Source organism: Anopheles maculipalpis, chromosome 3RL, assembly GCF_943734695.1.
Source record: "Anopheles maculipalpis chromosome 3RL, idAnoMacuDA_375_x, whole genome shotgun sequence".
Classification (NCBI taxonomy): domain Eukaryota; kingdom Metazoa; phylum Arthropoda; class Insecta; order Diptera; family Culicidae; genus Anopheles; species Anopheles maculipalpis.
Window position 1 is genome coordinate 20717441 of NC_064872.1, and position 20213 is coordinate 20737653.

General features: G+C 40.9%; 1 protein-coding gene across 1 annotated transcript in view; it reads right to left on the reverse strand.

Moving 5' to 3' along the window:
* The window catches only part of LOC126564898 (uncharacterized), an 82825-nt gene extending 70329 nt beyond the window's left edge, over nucleotides 1-12496 (reverse strand). The window contains exon 1 of the mRNA XM_050222022.1: nucleotides 12401-12496. Coding sequence (XP_050077979.1) covers nucleotides 12401-12494 — 94 coding nt within the window. The 5' untranslated portion in view covers nucleotides 12495-12496. The remainder of the gene's footprint in view (nucleotides 1-12400) is intronic.
* Nucleotides 12497-20213: the final 7717 nt, after the last annotated feature.

The window sequence follows — 20213 nt, forward strand, 5'->3', positions numbered from 1 at the left end:
CTATTATTTCGTGATGTATTGACATTATATGTTTTACAGAACTTTATTTTCAAATATTTGCAAATGCTTAAATTTGTTTTTATTTATTACCAAACATAAAAATAGAAATATTGTGGAATTAAAACGATTGAGCTTGAAAAAACAAAACAACAAAATTTAATATAAATTTTATGAACTTCAAGGAAAGGTTATTCAATAAATTTCTCTCAAATGATTGCAGTACGCATTATGCTCACACATACACTCACTCACTTGATCATATTTTCTCATTTTTATCCACATTTTACCCTTTTGCGAGTTCATGTACACTCTGTACATAATCCGTCTGAAAAAACCTACTCCCAAAATTGTCTTTACTTTCAATGTGAATGGACAACAGTACTTCGAGGTACTTTTCTGCTCTCAACAACCAGCTAGATGCAATCTTTCAATCATCCTTTCTTGTATGGTCTAATGGAACTCCGTCCTGCTACGGAGCAAACTTGGTGTTCGTGCATCGGTACGGTTTGCTTTTATTGAATATTTATGTAAATACAAGACAGGCAGAGCAAATGAATCATGTCGGTATTACCTTTTGTCCCTCGGAGGCTTCTGACTCGTTCCTTTGGCATACGTCCCTGGCACACATCCGTCATCGTTTCGAGCGAAGAAAAGCGGTGTGCGTTCAAAAATACCCAACACACACACACACACAGAAAATTCCTTCGGAAATTCTCCCGAAAGCTTCCGACGTTGAGTGCACGCGCTGATGAAGCCGATACAGAGCAGCGCCCATTCACTGAGATTTCTCATTTCCCAACCCCTGTATCCTGCGGAAAAAGCAAGCAGTACCCCCTCCAATGTATCCTCGAGGGTTCCAAAAAGGATGAATTGATTGATTTAGTCCAAAGTGTATAACGAGATTTATTCATATTTCATCAAAGCAATAAACACCCGGGACTGATTGAGCTTTGTGGTTTCAGGGCGATGAGTTATCTGTTCTTCCCTTTTTCGGGGAAAGTTCCCATCGCCATTTTTTGTGTTTGGCAAATCATTTGCTAAGTCTCGCGCTTTAGTGAGCACACGCCATTACGATGCTGCTCAGCGGATTCCGATGATAATCGTCCCGGTAGCTGATGATTCGATTTAATGCGATTATTTTGATGGGAAAGAAGCGAAGATGAAGTGATTTATCGATTTATAGTTAAGTAAAACAACGCTGCTTCGACGGGTGAGCTGCAACGGCATGGATTCGTTCACAGTAAATCCGAGCGTGGGTTAAATATCCATCAGCAAAAGCTTTCCTTTCGGGTATGCTGCATGTGCTCGGGAAATCACGTGGCAATCCCTCACCAAGGCAACGTGCCATTAGGTATCGATGATGGTTTTAGTAACGGATTGACTTAGTAACAGTTGGCCAACCCTCCAAGAAGCTACATCATTAGTGGGGAAAAGTTGAGCCTACCCGAGGCGATGGATTATTTTAGTAGCTGGTCGTGTGACTTGAACGATCATTCGAGGAATGTTACTTTTAGACGAATCATGATAGAGAATGGTCATTGTTATTCAAGCTTATTATTAGAATCTGATTGTATTGCACATTTAAAATCGTTATTTTTGAATTGCTTTCATTTGAAGAAAAAATTTGAAGAAATGGGTCTGATTAAAATCAATACCTACATTGCAATGAGTTCGCTTGACATAATGAGCTAACATCGAGCAAAACGTATGATTTTAAAAAACTTATTAATAAATAAAAATATGAAACAAACATTGACTTCAAATGCCACATTACTTTAAAGCAAAGTAACGTACAGAGGACAATTACATGCAACTTTTACATTATTTATATTTTCCACTGCACGGAAACAGGCTCGCTTTCACTCAGCTCTTGACATGCTTCGGCTGGCAGTTAAACGCTGATTCGGAAGTGTGAGTGAAAAAATCTAATTAGAATATTATTTTAATTAAAAACAAGCGTAAAATACCATGCAACAACAAATTGAGACATAAGAATGGAGTTTGCCTGGATTGCGGCGGCAAAAAAGGAACAAAAAATGGAATATCCATTCATGTTCCATGGTACGAAAACTAAAAAGCACAACAGAAAGCAAACGGGGACAACAAAAAAAGCGTTAACGAAGGCCAACTCTGTTCGGTGAATGTCGAAGGCAATGAAAAGTGTGGCGGATGGAAAGCAAATAACAACAATAACACAGCTGTTTCGTGCTCGTTGGGCCATGTTAGGAGGGAAAAATTAAAAACTAAAAACAAAATGAAACTAACAACGGTTACATTTCTAGTCACAATTGCTTACGGTCGGTGTTGTTGTTATGGTGCCACTTGACGTCAAATTCAACAAAACGCGCTCAAGAATGCAAAAACTGCAACAAACTGAACAGAATAAGGAGTAAAAAATGGATAATAACCTAACATTAGCTTCAAAACGAATGAAAGAAGGTATGTGCCACACTTCCAAATGAGAAAATTAATTAAATAACAGCAACAAACATGGAGACGGTAAGAAAACGCGAGAAAACATTGAAACCAAATACACGAAACAACAAACAAGCGCCACAATTTAAATCATGACATTTTTGCTTTTTCTTTGCCTTGTCCTCCACCGCCACCATTTCTAGTCAAGCATTTGTATTTTGATTTGTGTGTGTGGGTGTGTGAGTGTATGTTTTGTGCTTTTCTTTTCCATTTTTCCTTCTCGCGTTCACCGAAAAAGTCATTTCAAAATTGTGTTCTCGTCGGTATAAATTCCTTACCAAACTTTGTACATTTTCGTACCGATTTAGGTAAAGCGAGTTCACTCTTTTTATCTCATTTTCTTCCAAACTGTGGCATTGTTTGAAACGGCTCGATTGGATGCTATTTTTGTGCGACAATTCTTTTCGTGCCCTGGTATTTTGTGCAGTAGCATTCCACAGTCTACGGAAAAAGCGATGTTTTATCCGTTTGATGGCAAACTTATTTTACTGTAGTTTCGCTGTTGCCAATGATTTATAATAATTACAAAAATTGTTTTCGAAAACTAGCTAAACCGTTTATTGTTCGATGTCGTTAATGGTGCAATATCTGGCAATTGATGATCGATTGCCGTTCGATTGTGTTCCTAAAACTACGTTCGCACTGTAAATCGCTCTACGTGTGGGTTTACTCTGTACAGACATGAAGTTCGTTGAAGTTAGATAAAGAGATAATGTTGTACAATTCATGGTTTCACTCATAGTATTGAATAAGTATGAATTTCTCGTTAATTCGTGTAATGCTTGTAATGTTTCGTGTAATAATTTGGTTCTGCTTAACCAGAACGTGTCATATGAATTGCATACATTTGGGCTTTATGATGCGGTATCTTTTGTATCAAACAAAATCGTCCCTGTAATGTATGCAATTCGCGCAACGATGCAGATAGAAATCTAATTTAATGGATTAATATAAAATTAATTATTTAATGTAAAAAAGCTCTGTATACAAATGGTAGCTCATAGACGATTACATGTGGCTACGATGCTGTGTTCGACTAGACTGTTACAATGCTACTAATCATTTTAAATTCTTCGTCCAAATCGCCCTGATAGTTCTGTTAATACGTATACAACAGTCCCTTCTAAAAAAAAAATCATTTTTACACAACTTTGCAAATAATATGCTAGCTTCAATTTTAATAAAATTTGTTCGTTTAATCCTCATTCATCCTTTTCATATATTTCTTCCTAAAAATAAAACCATTTGCCTTTCCAACCGTCATATGCAAATAATGCATTGTTTTGTCTATTTAAGTTTCAATTCAATACAACCATTAACGGTTTTCTTGAATGTTATTAACACATATTGATTAAGTAATGATAGAGAAGCGAATGTAGTCTTAGAAACTGAAAAATTCTATAAATAAACGAAAGAAATAAAACTGACTAAAGTTGCTATCCGATATCCTGTTTTCACACCGAAAATATAAAACAGTTCAAAGTACGTCCACCCGAAAACATTAAAGAACAATTTCTCTCTGTTATTTGTTTCTCAACCAAAAGTATGGGTTTATATGAAAATCTTCTCCTTTGACAGGAAGACCCTCTGAAAGCATTTTACAATACGTAAAGTTAAAACAGTTTTACATTGCAATAAGCTAGCTCGCTTACTTCTGCTTAACCCAGCCCTCGTGTTCTGACACCATCACCTTTTTGTCAATTTATGTACGACAAATTAAACCTGGCTCTCTTCATTTTAAAGACCCCCAAGGATTTTGCATAAAACCCACGGCCATGTTTATAGCTTCGCCCATCATGTGTTTGTGCATTCATTCTAGACTGCCCTCATCTTCTCCCGCCTACCCACTGTCCGTCCACGTAGCTTGAATGTCGGATTCTTGCAATTGTTCTACCATTGCATCATTATTCCACGAAAGAGACCACTCCACAAAGGACAATAATCATCCGTTTATCCATTTGCTCATCCTTCACAGTATGACTGTGTTTTCTTCCTGCTCGATGGCGGACACAGGCGGTGAGACCCGCCCGAAACACCGCCTGTTGCACTTAATCCGGTGGTGCATTTTCATTTGCAAAAGCCAAAACACTGTCATTCTCACCTTCCGCTGGCACGTGGGTCGGAAGCTTAACGTACAACAATCGTCCACGTGGACGTACGTGGCTGGCAGTTCGGTTTGGAAGGTTGGGCGAGAAGAGTTCTTGCTTTTAGAATTTATTCAAGGTTCCTCGAGGCTTCTCGAAGCCTGGGCCAGAGAGCTGTCATTCGTGCATCGCCAACGCTGGCTTCCCCATTTGCTCAACCTCAGCAGCAACAGGAAGCAGGTTAGCTTGTGTTTTGGCCCCGTATTCGAGCGGAGTTTTCCGTCAATTTTCCTGCAAGCAATGTTGGTGCTAGCATGGTGGTTGTTGGTTGGTCCCTCGGATGCAGCCAGAGTAGTACGGAATGATTATAATGCAAATTGCTCTTCAGGGTGTTTTTTACTACGATTCTAGCCAAGTCCAAATGGTTGGTCGGGGTAGCAGTTCCTTCAAGAAGCGGGACTTGGAGGACGAAAGGATAAACTACTCGGGAGGTCATAACTATCGGGTTGAAATAACACAGCGTCCTTACTTCACAGCGATGATCATGGTTTTGAGCTTCACGCTGGCGAATGTTTTGCAATCATTCCGGTCCGTAGTAAAGGTGAAGGTTATTTTGCTAGAAGGGATGACCGTTTGTATTTCTGCGTCTGTCTACTAGCGGATCGCAATCGGACAAATGGAAAGGTTGTGAATTACTGCATCCATTCCATTCCATGAAGTAATGGGGAATTGCATTGGTAACTGAGGTAGATGGAGTACATCAGTGAACAAGATAGAAGATCAAGCATGGGAGGGAAAAAATCTAAGATTACCTGGACAGTTTTTAGTAAAGCAAATGGGTTTGTAGTCTTTTAATCTGAAAGAAAAAGAATTCCAACGCACGGAAGACCATTTGATATTGTGCTTTGCCTTCTATCCCAATGTCAGAAGAAGGCAGCTTTAACCATGATCGTAAAATCAAATGAAACTACACCAAGAGTTCTTCCTCTTTTAGACTCCATTTCCCATAGAAACCACCTAGAGGGCGACCATTTAGCGAAGGTAAATAAAAGCAGCCCAGTAACTTCCACCGCCAAGTACATACAATACCTTCTTGCGATGCAAAAATGGGCTACTAACTTGCAGCGCAGGAGTTTTTCATTATTGTTAATGGGTTTTCTTTTACGCCAACCATCCAGCACCGGCCTCACCGATGCAAAGCATAAGCTTCTTAAAACGGATGCCTTTCGGGAGTTTACCTTGTTTACCCTTCCCGCCAGGTTGCTGTGTTGCTGCTAAATGCAGGAAACGCTTATACAGCTCCACTCGGGCTGTTTAACCAATTACAACTTTATCCCGAACGAGTTAAAGACGGGACGTTGATGTTGATGAGGTTTTTTGGGGGCAGGACACGCTCTACTCTCCTTTCATTGGCACAGTTCACCGTAAGTCGCACTAACCGGGCAAAGCTAAGAGGGATCAAACACAATTTATGGCTTTGATAAATCCCACAACCACCTATCCTCAGCTCCATTCCTGGGGGGAGGTGCCACACCGACTACCCTAGGTATTTCATTGTCTGGTCCGGTGCTTAACACATGCTTCGGAAGGATTAAGTCCGAATAATAATGGGCGAGTGACTTGCCCTCGGATTGTGTTTGAGTGTATCGAAGATGCCATCAATTTAAGCTTGCAAATGGAATTGCTTGGGATTGTAGCATTTCATTTCAAGAGTAGTGTTTGTTAATCTGTACCAGCTTGGTTGGCAGATTAGTTTGAAGTTTGTACAGCGAATCTTCTGCATCTGAGTGGGCATGCAATTAACGTTTTATTTCAGTTACTTTTTTTTACCCATCTTGGATTTGAAATACGAATTATTTAGTTTCTATCAAAAATGTGACAAGAGCTGTCGCGATATGAACAGCGGTTAATGCGCCTAAATGTATACTATTTCACTCTATGCACCTGACAGGATTGTTTGTATTGTGTGAAGTGGCTCTTTTTAAAGAAGAGAGCACAACAGCTCTTTAAAATGTGAAACGTGAGGCTTTCCTCGCTCACTGAAGGCACAAGAAGCTCGAAGAGTACATGAAGCTACATTTTCAGGATAGTTTTATCCACAGAGCGAGGAGCTCACAGCTAGTAGCTATTCTGCCATAGCTAATAGGTATAACTTTTTTGTATTGTACTATTGCTCTGGAAACTATATATTGGCATAAGAGAGGCAGCAATCGTTTAAGAAATATCTAACACGAATTTATTCCCTGGACAAGTTGACTACTAAAACAGTTAACTTACTTTTTTTCCTATTTTCCTACTTGTTTTCATCTCCTTATCTGACACCGGAAGCGCCAAACTATGATTCCCCAATCACTTTCTTTATTTGAATTGTTTTATTTTCCACCGGGCACCAATACCACATAATGCCATAGCTCGTTTCTTCTTCATTCTTTCAGCAACCACTTTTAGTTCTTCATCGGCGTGTAAAGTGTTGCCATGAGTGCATCGGATGACGTGAGCGTGAATTAATTTTTTCCTACCACCCTACCACTTGCACCATACCCCCCTTTGCTATCCACGCTTGTTCGAACACGATAAGAAAATTCTTTTCCATCGCTTCCGGCTTTCCATCCTACCATGCCGCTTCCACTTCGCCTGCCATTCCGCCCTAGACAAGGACTTTTGGGGCGTTGCAGGATTGTTAGTTATTTGTACCGAAGCTGGAGGATGTGTTTGGGACAATGAAAATTTAATTAAAAATGGCCCTCTTTTGCGCGCGGGTCCGAAGTTTTAACACGCGCCTGGAATGAAGATAATAAAATTTCTACGAAAAGGGTGTAGCGGTAGCCGCAGCAGTTTTAGTAGTAGTAGCAGTACCGCAAGAAGTGAAAATTTGCTCTATAGGAATAAAAACAAAGGCATGCTAAGAGAGGAAGTGTAAGCATGGAGCTAAAAAGGGGAAAAAAAAATTTAAATAACCAGCCAGCGACTTCCAGCAACCGAAACCCATGCGATCGCCTTAGTGCTCTGGTGCATCAAATAGGTCGGAAAATATTCTTTAATTTTCACCCATTTTCCTTTTCACGCAAAACCTTCACCTTTCGCAAGACCATCCGGTTTAGGAGGCTCCGGTAGGTTGGTTTTTTTGTTTTACTGGGGAAAAAGTATCCTCTTACTGGTTCGTTTATCCTCACCATCATGCTATTATGGGTGGGAAATGGATGAGAAAGGGCATGGGGTACGGCTGATCATGATCGCGCGGTGGGTGAAACAAAAAAGGTGCTGAAGGTGAATTGTTCGCCGAGATTTGGATTTCGGGTGTGGCGTTCGCGCCACAAACACCCCGGTGTTCAATGTTTCCATGTCATTTGGTGCTTTGCTGTGGTTTCGGTAATTTCCGGCTCGACATCGAAATGATACCCTACACCAAGCGCGTGCCGTGGCCATGTTCGGGGTTGGGTTGCACTTGACTTTTGGCGCATTGGTGGTGCCCGTTCCGGTTGATGAGTCTCGGACGGGGGGGGTGGGTCGTGTAGCATAAAATTTTATGTTTATGACAAAAATCACGAAGCGGCACGGCGTCGACCACAGATCGATGATGGTTGGGTAAAGTGTTCGCCCACACGGGTTCGTAATGCGGTAGAATACTTTTAGGCGCAACGATTGGAATACGAAGGTTTTTTTTATTTTGTTGAAAGAAATTTGATACTTATTTGTCTTAAGGGTAAATAATACAGAAACAAACGAACAGAGCCGGTTTGAAATTACCCCACAAACCAGTCTCTTAATTTTGTGCACTTTAATACCCACTCAATTTGTTCTGACGTGTTACAACACTTTACGCGAACCTTCTCCACACATCAAGACCATTTAAGTTTTCTTCACTTTTTGCTCTTGGGCGTCCAGTAACACCACAAGGCTCACGTTACGGTGGACAACAGGGCGACGAAGAATAGCGGTAGAAAGTGACGCACTGGAGCAAGAATAATCGTTAAGGGCAATCGTGTTTCGTGTTGCACGCCCCTTCGGGACATGTGTTTTTATGACGTGAATTAGTCGTGAAGAGTCGTTGGTACCGTGAAGGACTATTGCACGGTAGAACAAGGAGATGGGGATGGTGGAATAAGATGGGAGAAGAAATAGTCGAGGTCAGTTCCTGACGCTATTTGTGACGCGTGTTGCTATAAAAAGAAATTGACTACAGGTTTATTGAAAGGAAAAGGCTGGTTTCATGGATTTGAGGTAAACAATACTGTAGGGTAGAGTAAATAGCAAACATAAAGTAAATAGCAGAGTGTCTGTTCTAGTAGGTTTTATTCTTTCGATACTGGTAGAATAGGCTTGAAATCTATTTTTACGAATTGTATCCCAAATTGCATACCCAAGGGCGCAAAACGTTAAACAGATTTTTAAAAACATCATCAGTTTAAAAAAGGAAAGTTTTGAAGTCATGTTTAAAAAAAAATAAAATTTTGTTTCTGCTATGAAAATGTATTACTTATTACATTATTTGTAACTCAAGCACAACTCGCACAAAATCGGAAAACCGCAGTCAACATGACTTCTTCCCGCCCGAACCGAGAATCAAAACCACCGACTCAACTTTTCCTCATTCCCTCCCACCCCCCTGGAAAAACATTTCCCTGTCGTTCGTAATTCGGTTTGCCACATTGTAGCTTCGTATCGGTTTCGAACGCATTCTGAGGCTTTCGTTTGGCGTCGAAAAGTTCACCGCAAACGTGTGCTGTATGGAAAGAGCGAGCCGAGAGGACGAAAGTTCCGTGCCACACTCACACAAAACTTTCAAACTTTCAAAACCCTCAGTGACTCACACACACACAGTGAGGTTGAGAAGCACCAAACTCCTTCTCGAGTGCTTCGGCAGTGGTATGTGTTTAATTTTCCGATTCGTTTGTGTTGTTGCAGAAAAACTTTGTTCTGCCTTTTAGCTGCCTGCTAAATGAAGACAGTGGGCGTACGTGTGTGTGTGTGTGTGTGTGTGTGTGTGTGTGTGTGTGTGTGAGTGAGCATGTTTCTGTCAATGAATCCTTTCCCGGAATCTGTGCAAAAGCGTAACATAAACCCCAAAGCTTTCGAAGATTGGTTGGGGTAGGTTTAAAGCAATTTTCTAAGCTGACACAAAACCACACACAAACACACACCGAGAGAGCAACAGATTCTGCTCGGTTGGTTAGAACGTCTTTAAAGCTAGCAGGCAACACGCAACAGTAGCCAGCGTAAGCTAGTTCGAGAGCTACTGATGATGGTTCATGATTAAAATTAAGCCTCTAATGAAACAGGGCTTCTCGCATTGGCCAACAAGCAAACGTCAACCACAAGGAATGGGGTCTAGCGATACGAAAGGCGTTGTCACCGTTTTTGGTGAAGAAAACCGTCACAGCTCGTTTGATGGAAAAGTTTTTCCCGAAGGCGGTATAATACGGTTTTCGGACACCAACACTGGGTACCAGAGGCCTGGTTGAAATCTTACCAAACATTTAGAACGTTTGCGGAGCGTGTAGGGCTTGTTATTAACCGCTGGCTGAAGAGAAGAGCTGGGCTTCTTGGAAAGGTAAAATGTGGGTGGATTGTTTGTTAAGGTAAAGATTTATGAGGTTCTCTTGATTGATAGTAAAGGTGTTTAAATCATTTTGAACATCGCTGGGTAATGTTTAAACAATGATGTAAGGTAGTGTACAATCAACGTGTTTTACTGATCTTACACCTTCAAATAACAATTTTTGACATTTTATTTACTTTAGCTAAGCAGCTGCTGCTTCTTGTTGGTTGTAAATATTATTTGATTCGAAAAGATGATGATTTTTACCAACTCATTAGTACTTTATCAATCATGTTTATTCAAAAATATCTTAAAATAAAAAGTTGTTGGAAGCTTTAAGTTCCATTCCATAGAAATATGGAATGTACTTTTATGTTGATACGACGTTGTTGATCAAATACCCAGCAAAAAATATTACAGCTCCCACAAAACACAGAAACAAACAAAATGGTAGCTTCAAACTATAAATACTCTCTAGATAGTGGAAGAAAAATGCCAGCAAGATAATTTTGACACAGAAATTAAGCATGGGTCAACCATCATAAGCCAGCATTACATCAGCAGTTATGATAACTGTTACAAAAGCTATTTAGTAAAAAGAGATATGAAATAGAAGCCAAAGCATTCTCAAGCTGTTATTGATGTTTTGCTACAGCTACAGAAAACAGATTCCACCTTTAAGGCTACCCTTTTCAACAAAACGCCTTCCGTTGATTAGACCCATTGAGTTAGTCAAATGAATGCACTGAAGTTGCATACATCTCGGCGCTACAGAAAACATCTGACCGAGTGGACTAAACCAGAAGGAAAACCGTACTCCCTGTCACCGTATCGATCTTGCCCCGGTTACCCACGCAAAACAGCATTCCAATTTGCCAACAGACCAGTGTTCATTTGGAACACTTCTACCACACCAACCTCTCCCCGCACCATCGATCCCTAGAGCCGAATGGAAATTGGCAAAGTAAATAAAACTTGAAACAAACAGAATCCTTTTGAAAATTTTATTTACATTTGATTTAAACACACACACACACACACAGATAAAGAGAGTGGGAGAGAGCAAGAAGTATTTTGTACGGGAATGGGTTGAAACGGATTCAGATTATGCCTGTTGCCAGGATGCTGTCTGATGTTATTCCTTGGCCTGCTCTCGAGACATACACCACACCTTCACTCCTTCTGCACTCTCCTTCTAACCTACGCTCCGTGACTTTTCCGGCTTTTCATAAACGGAAGAAAACAACCACAAGCCATGCCATGCTCAGACGTTTCGCCTTCGTATCAGAGATTTCCCAGCGTTGAAGCGTGTCTGGCTCACGTTTCTTCGTCCTAATCTTTCACTCTGTAAAAAGCAGGTCGGTTGCTTCCTTTACAGTGTTAGGGGTGAGCACGATTGTGGTGTTGGAAGGAATGTTTGGATCTCGACTGGCAACCAGCTGGACGGTGTCTTATCTTTCGCTCAGCATCCTTCAGGTATGTTTCAACGCTGTTTTAGAAGCGAAGGAGGAATTGGTACGCAAAGAAGTGTGGCAGATTCTTTCCCTCTTCAGTGTGGAACGACAAGATACCTGTTGTAGCTGCTGATGTAGCACCCACAACCTTGCTGGTGGCTAGACTCATCATCCTGACCTTTCTTTTGCTCGGCAAAACCGACCCGGAATGTAAACGAAAGCAAATCATTTAAAAGCGTCTAGCTAAGCAAACCATTGTCTGTGTGTGAGTGTGTACGCCAGTAGACGATTGGACCGGACCGGAACCAAAACTATGACCCAGTGCCTTCTTCAACCAAAAACTCCGATGATAGAGCATCAAGGGTTTGGAATAATTTATGTTCATAAAATCGAAACCAGCAGGCGCTTTTCTAATCGAAGCTGCAGATTACAATTTTATGAGGCTTTGATTGTTTTACCGTAATTATTAAGAAGAGAAGAGAACGGGGGAGATTTTATTACTAGATCAAAACATTGAATTGATTACTTTCGTAGAGTTAATTCAATTTAACTCGTCTCCTTCACTCGGATCGAAGTGGGGATTTTTGATAGTCCAGCATGACGGGTTATGCTTCCTGCCAGTCAGTTTTCATTAGCATTTTGACCTGTCACACCATCTCTTTCCCTGCCCTCAATAGCCTCTCATCATCAAAAATAATCCTTCCAGCTAATCATTGCGCTTGCTGCTCCAATTCAAATAACTCAGCAGAGAGAGAGAGTTCAGTGAAAAAAGTGTATGGGAAAAAAGTATTTACTGAAAAAAATCTCAACATCCCCCAGTAACTGGCATTAACTCAACCGAACCTTACCTGGTAGGAAAATGATGATCCCGATTAAAAATATCGATCCGGCACGGATCAGCATTATGCCGCTCGGTGCTGCTGTAGCCTTCCGAGAATCCATGTTTGCAGCTTTTGCCAAATCAATTTCAACCTGACCGGGTCACAGACCTTACCAAACCAGCCAAATGCAACCCTTTCGTTTTGCGTTCCACTTTATTTAGATTGGTGGGTTTTTTTTCTATATTTTCACAATTTTTTTTTCTAATTTTGCACTTATTTTTCACTTCACACAAATTGTTTTATGAATTGGTTTGATTGCGTTTGTCATTTTTTCGATGTTTTCTTTGTTTGGTTTGTGGTTCTTTAATGATTTTCAACTCTTTGTTTTCACTGTTTTGTTTTTTTCCACGTACTTTTCTTTATGTTTTCACTTTTGAGTTTTCTTCTTTTTGTCGTTTATCATATCTATTACATATTTACTACTCGTTCTTTTTATATATTAACGTGCGATTGTTTAGTATTTTTCACACTTCCTTGAAGTATAAGTATATCTTTTTTTCGTGTTTTATTCCTGTTTTCATTCACTTTTTTAGTATTTGCTTCAACTTATTTTCCTTTAATAGAATTTTTTCTGCTTTTTGAATTGTGCCACGAAACCACACTTCAATCGAACTCACAAACATACGCAACAGTAAAAGATTTACGGTTGATTAATGGTTTAATACATGTGCACGGGGTCCTCGTTTTGATTCAGCCATTGCTCGACTCCGTTTGTGCTTTGTTTGCACCCGTGTTAAGCTTTTAAACCTCACTCCAAATATATTCACATTCGCACACAGAAATATTTAAACACGCACACACATACACACACATGAGATCACTTCGCCACTTTGGAACTCCCACGTAATGCAGCACGTAATTATTTTCAAATTGTCATTTATCGTTTTTAATTATTTACACTATCCCCGGATTCCGGTTTTTCATTTTCGGCACTACGGTGCATCCGAACGGTAGCACCGAACTTGCACACGATTCGAGACACGGTAGACTTGCTTTTTTCACATGCACTTTTCGTATTTTAACTCCCTGCTAACCGGGACACTGAACGTGAGAACCGGCGGGAAGCAGCCAGTTGTTCAACCCCAGCTTTTGGGAGGGTGAATTGTACTTGGAATAAAAATCGTGACGTCCACGGTTCGTTGTGAACTTTTTTTTTTCGTGCTTCAATTCACTGCAATTTTATTGCTTCACTTGTTTTTTGTGTTTTATTCTCGCACCACACGCACGCACACGTTTGATCCTGGCTGAACTTTGGTTGAACCTCGGATGGAGCTACAAAAAAAAAGGGATCTGTTGAAGGGAGAGAACCGTAGAATATTAACCGGATGCTGAGATCCCGTAGTACCCGTGATCAACACGGGTGGATTTAGAGGGGAGGTTTGCCGAGAGCAAATTAATTAACGAGCAATAAAACAACCGAGTCTTGCAGATCTTTTGCTCAATATTGCTGGACGATGATACAAAGAAGAGTTGCTAGAGGTTAATGATTGGACGTAGCCCAACTCCAACTGGGAAAACTATCTAGAGCCGTCTGTACGGACGGGCACTGCTTATGCACTATGTAAACCCGCAGCAATGCCTGCAACAACGGTGGATGCTCGTTATCGCACATCTCACTGGGGGATTTGACCAGCGCTCGCTCATCCCAACTTATTGCCCGTGCATCTTCCATCATCCTCGGCTCGTTGACTGTCAGTCGAGGCAAACATCGAGTCAATTTAACATGATCCATCCAGACTGCTACTGAGGTCATCGATGCCACACACTCTTAGCGCGCGGGATGCACTAATTGCAGTCCGCTTTAATTCAGCACACTCCAAATTGAATATAAACAACGAGCCCGGGCACGCCAGGATTTTCGCATGAGCTTCGGTGAGCGTAAAAGTGCAAAGTGCTGGTGCACGATAAATAAATATATCCTGGTCCTGTTATCTACTTCTCTCCATCCCTCTGTCTCTCTCTCTCTCTATCTCTCTCTGATGTTGACCAACATTGCACCGAGTTAAGGGCAACGATGAACGATGGCGTCCGCCTTGCATCCATTTGCCCACCGTGCAAGCTTCGCAGCAGTAGTGATTAATGAAGCCACCCCGAAAATGTTTGATGCTGTGTGCGTACGTGGCTGCACTTTCCCAACCGTGCATTATTATTATTAGTATTAAACCGTTAGCTCGTTGCTAGATTATCAAAAAGGTAGGTTTCGATATGTTTCGCACCCCGTTGGATGTTGTACACCTGTTACATACTAATCCCTGCCGTAATCTGTAGCGCAATTAAAAGTTGGTGGATGGAGTTTTAATAACTTGTTTTTATTTCGCGCCCCATGGAGAGTACTGCTATGACGAGTGGAGAGTGCTTATTGAGGGAGCTTACTGCAGCTTTTTAGAGCTCGATAATTAGGGGATTATCTTTACTTTAACCCATAACTCGTTGAGTGAATAATTTCCCTAAAATCCCTTCGCGATTTGGAGACACATCAAAGAAATTGGTAATTTATTTTCTCTTTATTGAGAAAAAATACAAAATAATGTGATTTTTTTTATTGTTGCAATTGCTAGTAATCAACCTCATTATTTCATTAATGTGTTTTCAATACTGCCGTTGTGAATTTGGATTGCAGAATTTAAATGTTCCTGAACTTAATAGCAATCCGCTCAGAATCAGCACCATTTTTGTTGTTAATTAATGTGTTAAATGATGGCTGATGGGTTGATTGTTGTGCATTGATACAAGCTACTCATGAAACCCTCGGCCTCATTTGATTCCTGACACATCCCTGCACCCACCGACAAACCCAAAAAAGAGCCTCATGTAATCACTGTCACTGTAACGAAGTTTGTTGCTGTTGGATAAAACTAGTATCCATTTTATTTGTTCAGAGTAGAGTTTTTTTTTTATTTTGTTGCATTCGCCTCATCCTGCTCGCTCTTGCGAGTGAAAGCAATGTGGAACTCTCCTGCTTGGGGATTTATATGCACCTGTAAACGAGGCTCACTAAGCGAAAAAGTGCAATGGAACGTAACCGGTAAACAATCGCGTCAAAGTAATTCGAGCGTTAGCTTTGCAGTTGCAGTTGCTGTTGAACGTCACAGTTGACGGACACGATGGAACACGGATGGATGGTTTAAATTGATGTGACTAGTAGTAGCAGTTATAAGTTTGGGCTTTTTATATCATTTTGTATTATTTTTATGTTATTTTATGTTATTTTAAAACAATAACACATTTATGATTATTTAATCTTGCTTCTGAAAGCGAAAATTCAAAAAAATGCATGTTTTGTGGAGCACTTTATGAAACGCCACAAAGTTATGCAATCCGCATTACAGTACATTGCAAAATCTGTATAAGAAAGTTAGTTATTAACTATATAAGCATAAACGTAAACAATATTTCAAACACATAAATTCAACAATGTAAAATGTCTACAAATATTACATTCCTCGTGGAATAAATAGCGCAACAAACATTCATTTCATACCTCTTCAACATTCTACTCATCACCAACAAAACGCTGCCACAGACAGCTCCCTCGGCTCGGTTTCTGCACCAATTCACAGCGCGGAATTCCCATTTCTCGGCTAAGATTTCTAACATTTCAAAATTATGCAAAACCATACCACACAAAATGCATTTGGACGGGAGCATTCGCGTCGTTTTGAATTCGTGTCATCTCATGTGTTTGGCACTCTTACACTCATCTCCCGTTCCCAATGACAGCAAACTGTCAGCTTCAGTTGTTCGATACCTTAGCCGCACGGTGTGCTACGTGTGTGGGTGTGTCATGTGCTTGCGAGGGATTAAATGTAATTTATATCATCTTTCACGTACAAACACACCATACCAACGGAACAAGGATCTTTGGTCGATTTTCAGTCGGCACTTACGGCCAAAAAAAAAAACTGTAAGAAAAGATTGCTTGTAATACATACTGCATGGCGCATGTGGGGTTCGCGTTACACCACAACACATCTTCTCGCGATGGGCACAACTCGCTTAGTGTCAATGTCATCGGAAAATCAGAATTTACGATTGGGGCTCCTGTTTCTTATTCGAGTTTTTCCCTTTTCTTAGCTTGAATGGCACCTTCGGTGTCGATTGTTAGCTGAGAAACCCGTAAGACGATTGCTCGGCACGGTGGTGAACAGCATCCGTGAGGCAGCATCGTGTCAGTGTCATTTGAATAATCAGATTTAGCATCATTCGGCTGTTCGTCGTCCGTGCGCTCGGCTTACCGTGTAGTGTGCCTTTTGTGTGTGTGGTTTACCCGTACAAGCCCTCACCCAGACCCAGGCTGAAGCTGGAATTTTCCACTGATGGAAAGCTTCCGCAATTTTTCCTTTTCCTCTCGCCCACCCATACACCCGTTAGCATTCCTGCTCAAGAAAACGATACTCGTGCCGGATTAGGCAAAGGATACATCAATTCCTGAAGTGTTGCTACCGGGTCGGAATATCGCCACAGGTTCGCCACTGGAACTGGCACTATGTAAATAATCCGTTCCCGCCCCACATAGCTTCAAATTCATCTTTCACATCTTGGGTTTGGACGTCCTTCGGTTGTTGAAGATTGCCGCCGACATGCAAACAAGAAACCCCACGGGAAGGAAAAGGGCAGCAGGCCTTGTCGTCGGTGTTGCTGTCGGCTTTGTTTGATAATACATCCCTTGTGTGGCGCAGCGTCGGATTGTTTGGACCGTCCGTCCGGTAGTTCAAACGGTGGTGAGCTTGGTGACTCTCGGGTCCGTAGTTCGTTTACACAGCAGGTCCAACGGAAGGACCCTGGATGCGCATGGTGGGAGATGGGTCTGTTTACTTTCGCAAGGGTAAACCAGCCGCAAGCTTCCACAGAAAGGCTGCGAAGCTAACCTGTGTCTTTCATCTGTGTGAAGTGGTGAAGCGTGAAGAGATGAGTTTTCTTCTTGTCGCTCAAAATCTTGTCCTTTAGCGCCAGCTTTTTACGTAAGTGCGGATGGAACTTTACAGTATGTGTACTGCTTTCCCTTTTATTTAGTCTAAGGAAACTTGTTTTCTTCCTCCCAAACTGTAAGGTGAGAAGAAGTCACATTCTTTCGAAAACAAGCCGAACCTTGTCTGTAAGTCCCAAGGGAGAGTGATCAGTTGTCTATGCGGCAATACACACGTTGCACATGTTGCACAACATTGTTTTGGGACTTTGGAGGCTTTTTCATTGCGATTTTGTAGGGAGCGCTGGATCAAGTTCGCTTCCAAGCTCAATTTACTTACACGATTGTGATGCACGGGTGGAGTGGAAAGTTGGATAAAAGACTCCTCTACTGGTCGTAGTTTTTTGTGCAGTAAAAATAATCAATCTTATAGACACTCACGAAGAAGGCTTCAAGTCTTCTTTTTGGAAAGCTTTAATATTTAAATGTAATGATAAATTAGATGCAGCTACAGTTATTAGAGTTTTGCTAGGTAAATATGTCTTAAATATTCTATTATATGTGAAAAAATAGCTAAGCCTTTTCGATAATGTGCCTTTCATAGGAATCAAAAGAAATATAAATTAAAAACAACCATTATTCAGTTCGAAAGTTGTTTAGAGATTTTTATATGAAGTAACGAATTATTGTTCTCTATTGGGTATTTTGCCCAAAAGTATGCAATTCTTACAACGAAATTAAGATTACTTTTCAAGCTGGCTATCAGTACGCTTCTAAAATATCAATGCTAATAATTGTTGAATTTTAAAGAATCCAATGCTTGTTCCATTGCAAAACATTAATACTGGTTGCATAAATTCAGGCTTAGCAAACCCCCTGGGCAACAACCGTAGGTTTTTATCTAGTTGATCACATGTAATAATTCCAGCAGTTCTTTACCATTATCAGGGAAACACATTTTCCTCTAACAACCGACTTCACCAAACACTTTTTCCAAAACGTGAAGCTGATTAGACTTTTATCTTAAAACTGACAAAAAAAAAGTTCAATTCTGATGTTGGCTTCAGTTACCTCTTCTACCTTTGAAGTTCATTGTGAACGGGTTACTGACGTAGACAGAACACACCTTCACAACACCCCTTGAGGCATCAATCGAACCTGAAAAAGTTCCAACCAACATTGTCAGCAGATAGAAACAGGGACAAGAACTATGAGAAAAAAAAACCCTCCACGTAAACCACTGACCGCACACGATTATGGAATGCTAAACCTGCTAAACCTGCCAACGGACTCTAGAAAAGGATAAGTGGTTCGATAGCTTCATACACGCACAACCCACACGTGGGCACAAAAGTTGGTCAAGTGCGTTAATTGAATTTTGTTAGTTTTGGGCCATCTGTTCACTTTCCGAACGGTGGATAATCAGTCCGTCAGGGTGTGAGTAAGGATGTAAATGGGTTAGTGAGGAGAGAAGGAAAAACAAAAAAACACGGAGAAAAAAGTTTTGATTAAACATCGATGAAATGAGTGGTCGGATGAGTAAAGTTGATCGAACTATTTAGGTTGGGTGTTCACATTTGGTAGGTTTTATGATTAAATACGATTGATTATTCACATTGAAAGGAGAATTGTGTTTTTGAGTAAAATAAGAATGCTTATTAACAATCAGAATTGCGTTCATAAAGATTTTAACGAGCTGCCTTTGCGCCTTTTTGTCTTATTTGAATCTTGCAGTGCTTTAAGGATTTTCGTCGATTTTTGTTGGTTGCTTTCAAGTAGGATGTTGTTGTCTATCTTCAAACTTTACAATAAAAGCATCCGTAGAAACCATGCTACCCGTTTCACCTGAAAACAATTTCCCCACCATCCTTCTCATTCGCATAGAACAGATAATAACCCTCCCGTCCATTATCCGTTGCTCTAAACAGTTCCACGTATTTGATGCTTGCCGAATCCTAACTCAAGTGTGTTGCTCTACTCCTGGATTTGCCTGGAGGGCTACTACTTGAAACCCAAAACGAGTAGTGTACCAGCTTTGCCTTTTGGTGGCGCGATGCAGACAAAGAAAAGGAAAAGAAAAGCAAACGAACAGAGCACCAGAGCACCCAACACCTCATCACCTCAAGGTACCCGTAAGACCCCGGGAGAGTGGTACACCGGTCATCACCAGGGATAGATAGCGCAACATTCCGTAACGCTCAACAAACCTTTGCGGGGGAGAAAGTAATTTCGAGCATAAATAAGTAATACGAAAATTAAAGAATTATTAGGTGGGTGGGTGGAAAAACCGCAAGCTCTTTTGGAGGGGGTGGTTTGGTACGAGGCTGAGCTACACGCAACATCGACTCACACACACACACCAGACCATCAGGGCGAGCCTAACTAGCCGTAACTGAGCGCACATAATTGAGTAGTTTTTCTTGCGTCCAGAACTGCTGTGAGTTTTTCGGGTTTGGGCTGGCTGGGAGTTTGTGGGACTAATATTTCATGAGGATAATCAACCGGTGGTAAAGTGGGTTACTTTTTTCAGGTAAGAGAGCTAGTTAAGACTGCATTTGTTTCAGCGCCTCCGGTACGTTGTTGATTTGAAGAAAGCGGGTGAAGGATTAAATGTGGTTTGTGTGCGGAATTTTTGGGATGTTTCGGAAGGTAAAAGAAAAGCTGTTTTGCAAAACACTGTTTAAATATTTTTAATAATTCGTGGCGGAATAAATAATATGGCATTTGATAAAAGAAATAAGCGGTTCTTAACCAAGCAAATGGGAAGTAATTTATAAAGGAATGGCATGTTGTATTATTAAAATATGAATTATAAGTGAAAATTCAACCGAGCATGTCCGGGATAAGGCACAATACAAGGAGGGAATACCTCGT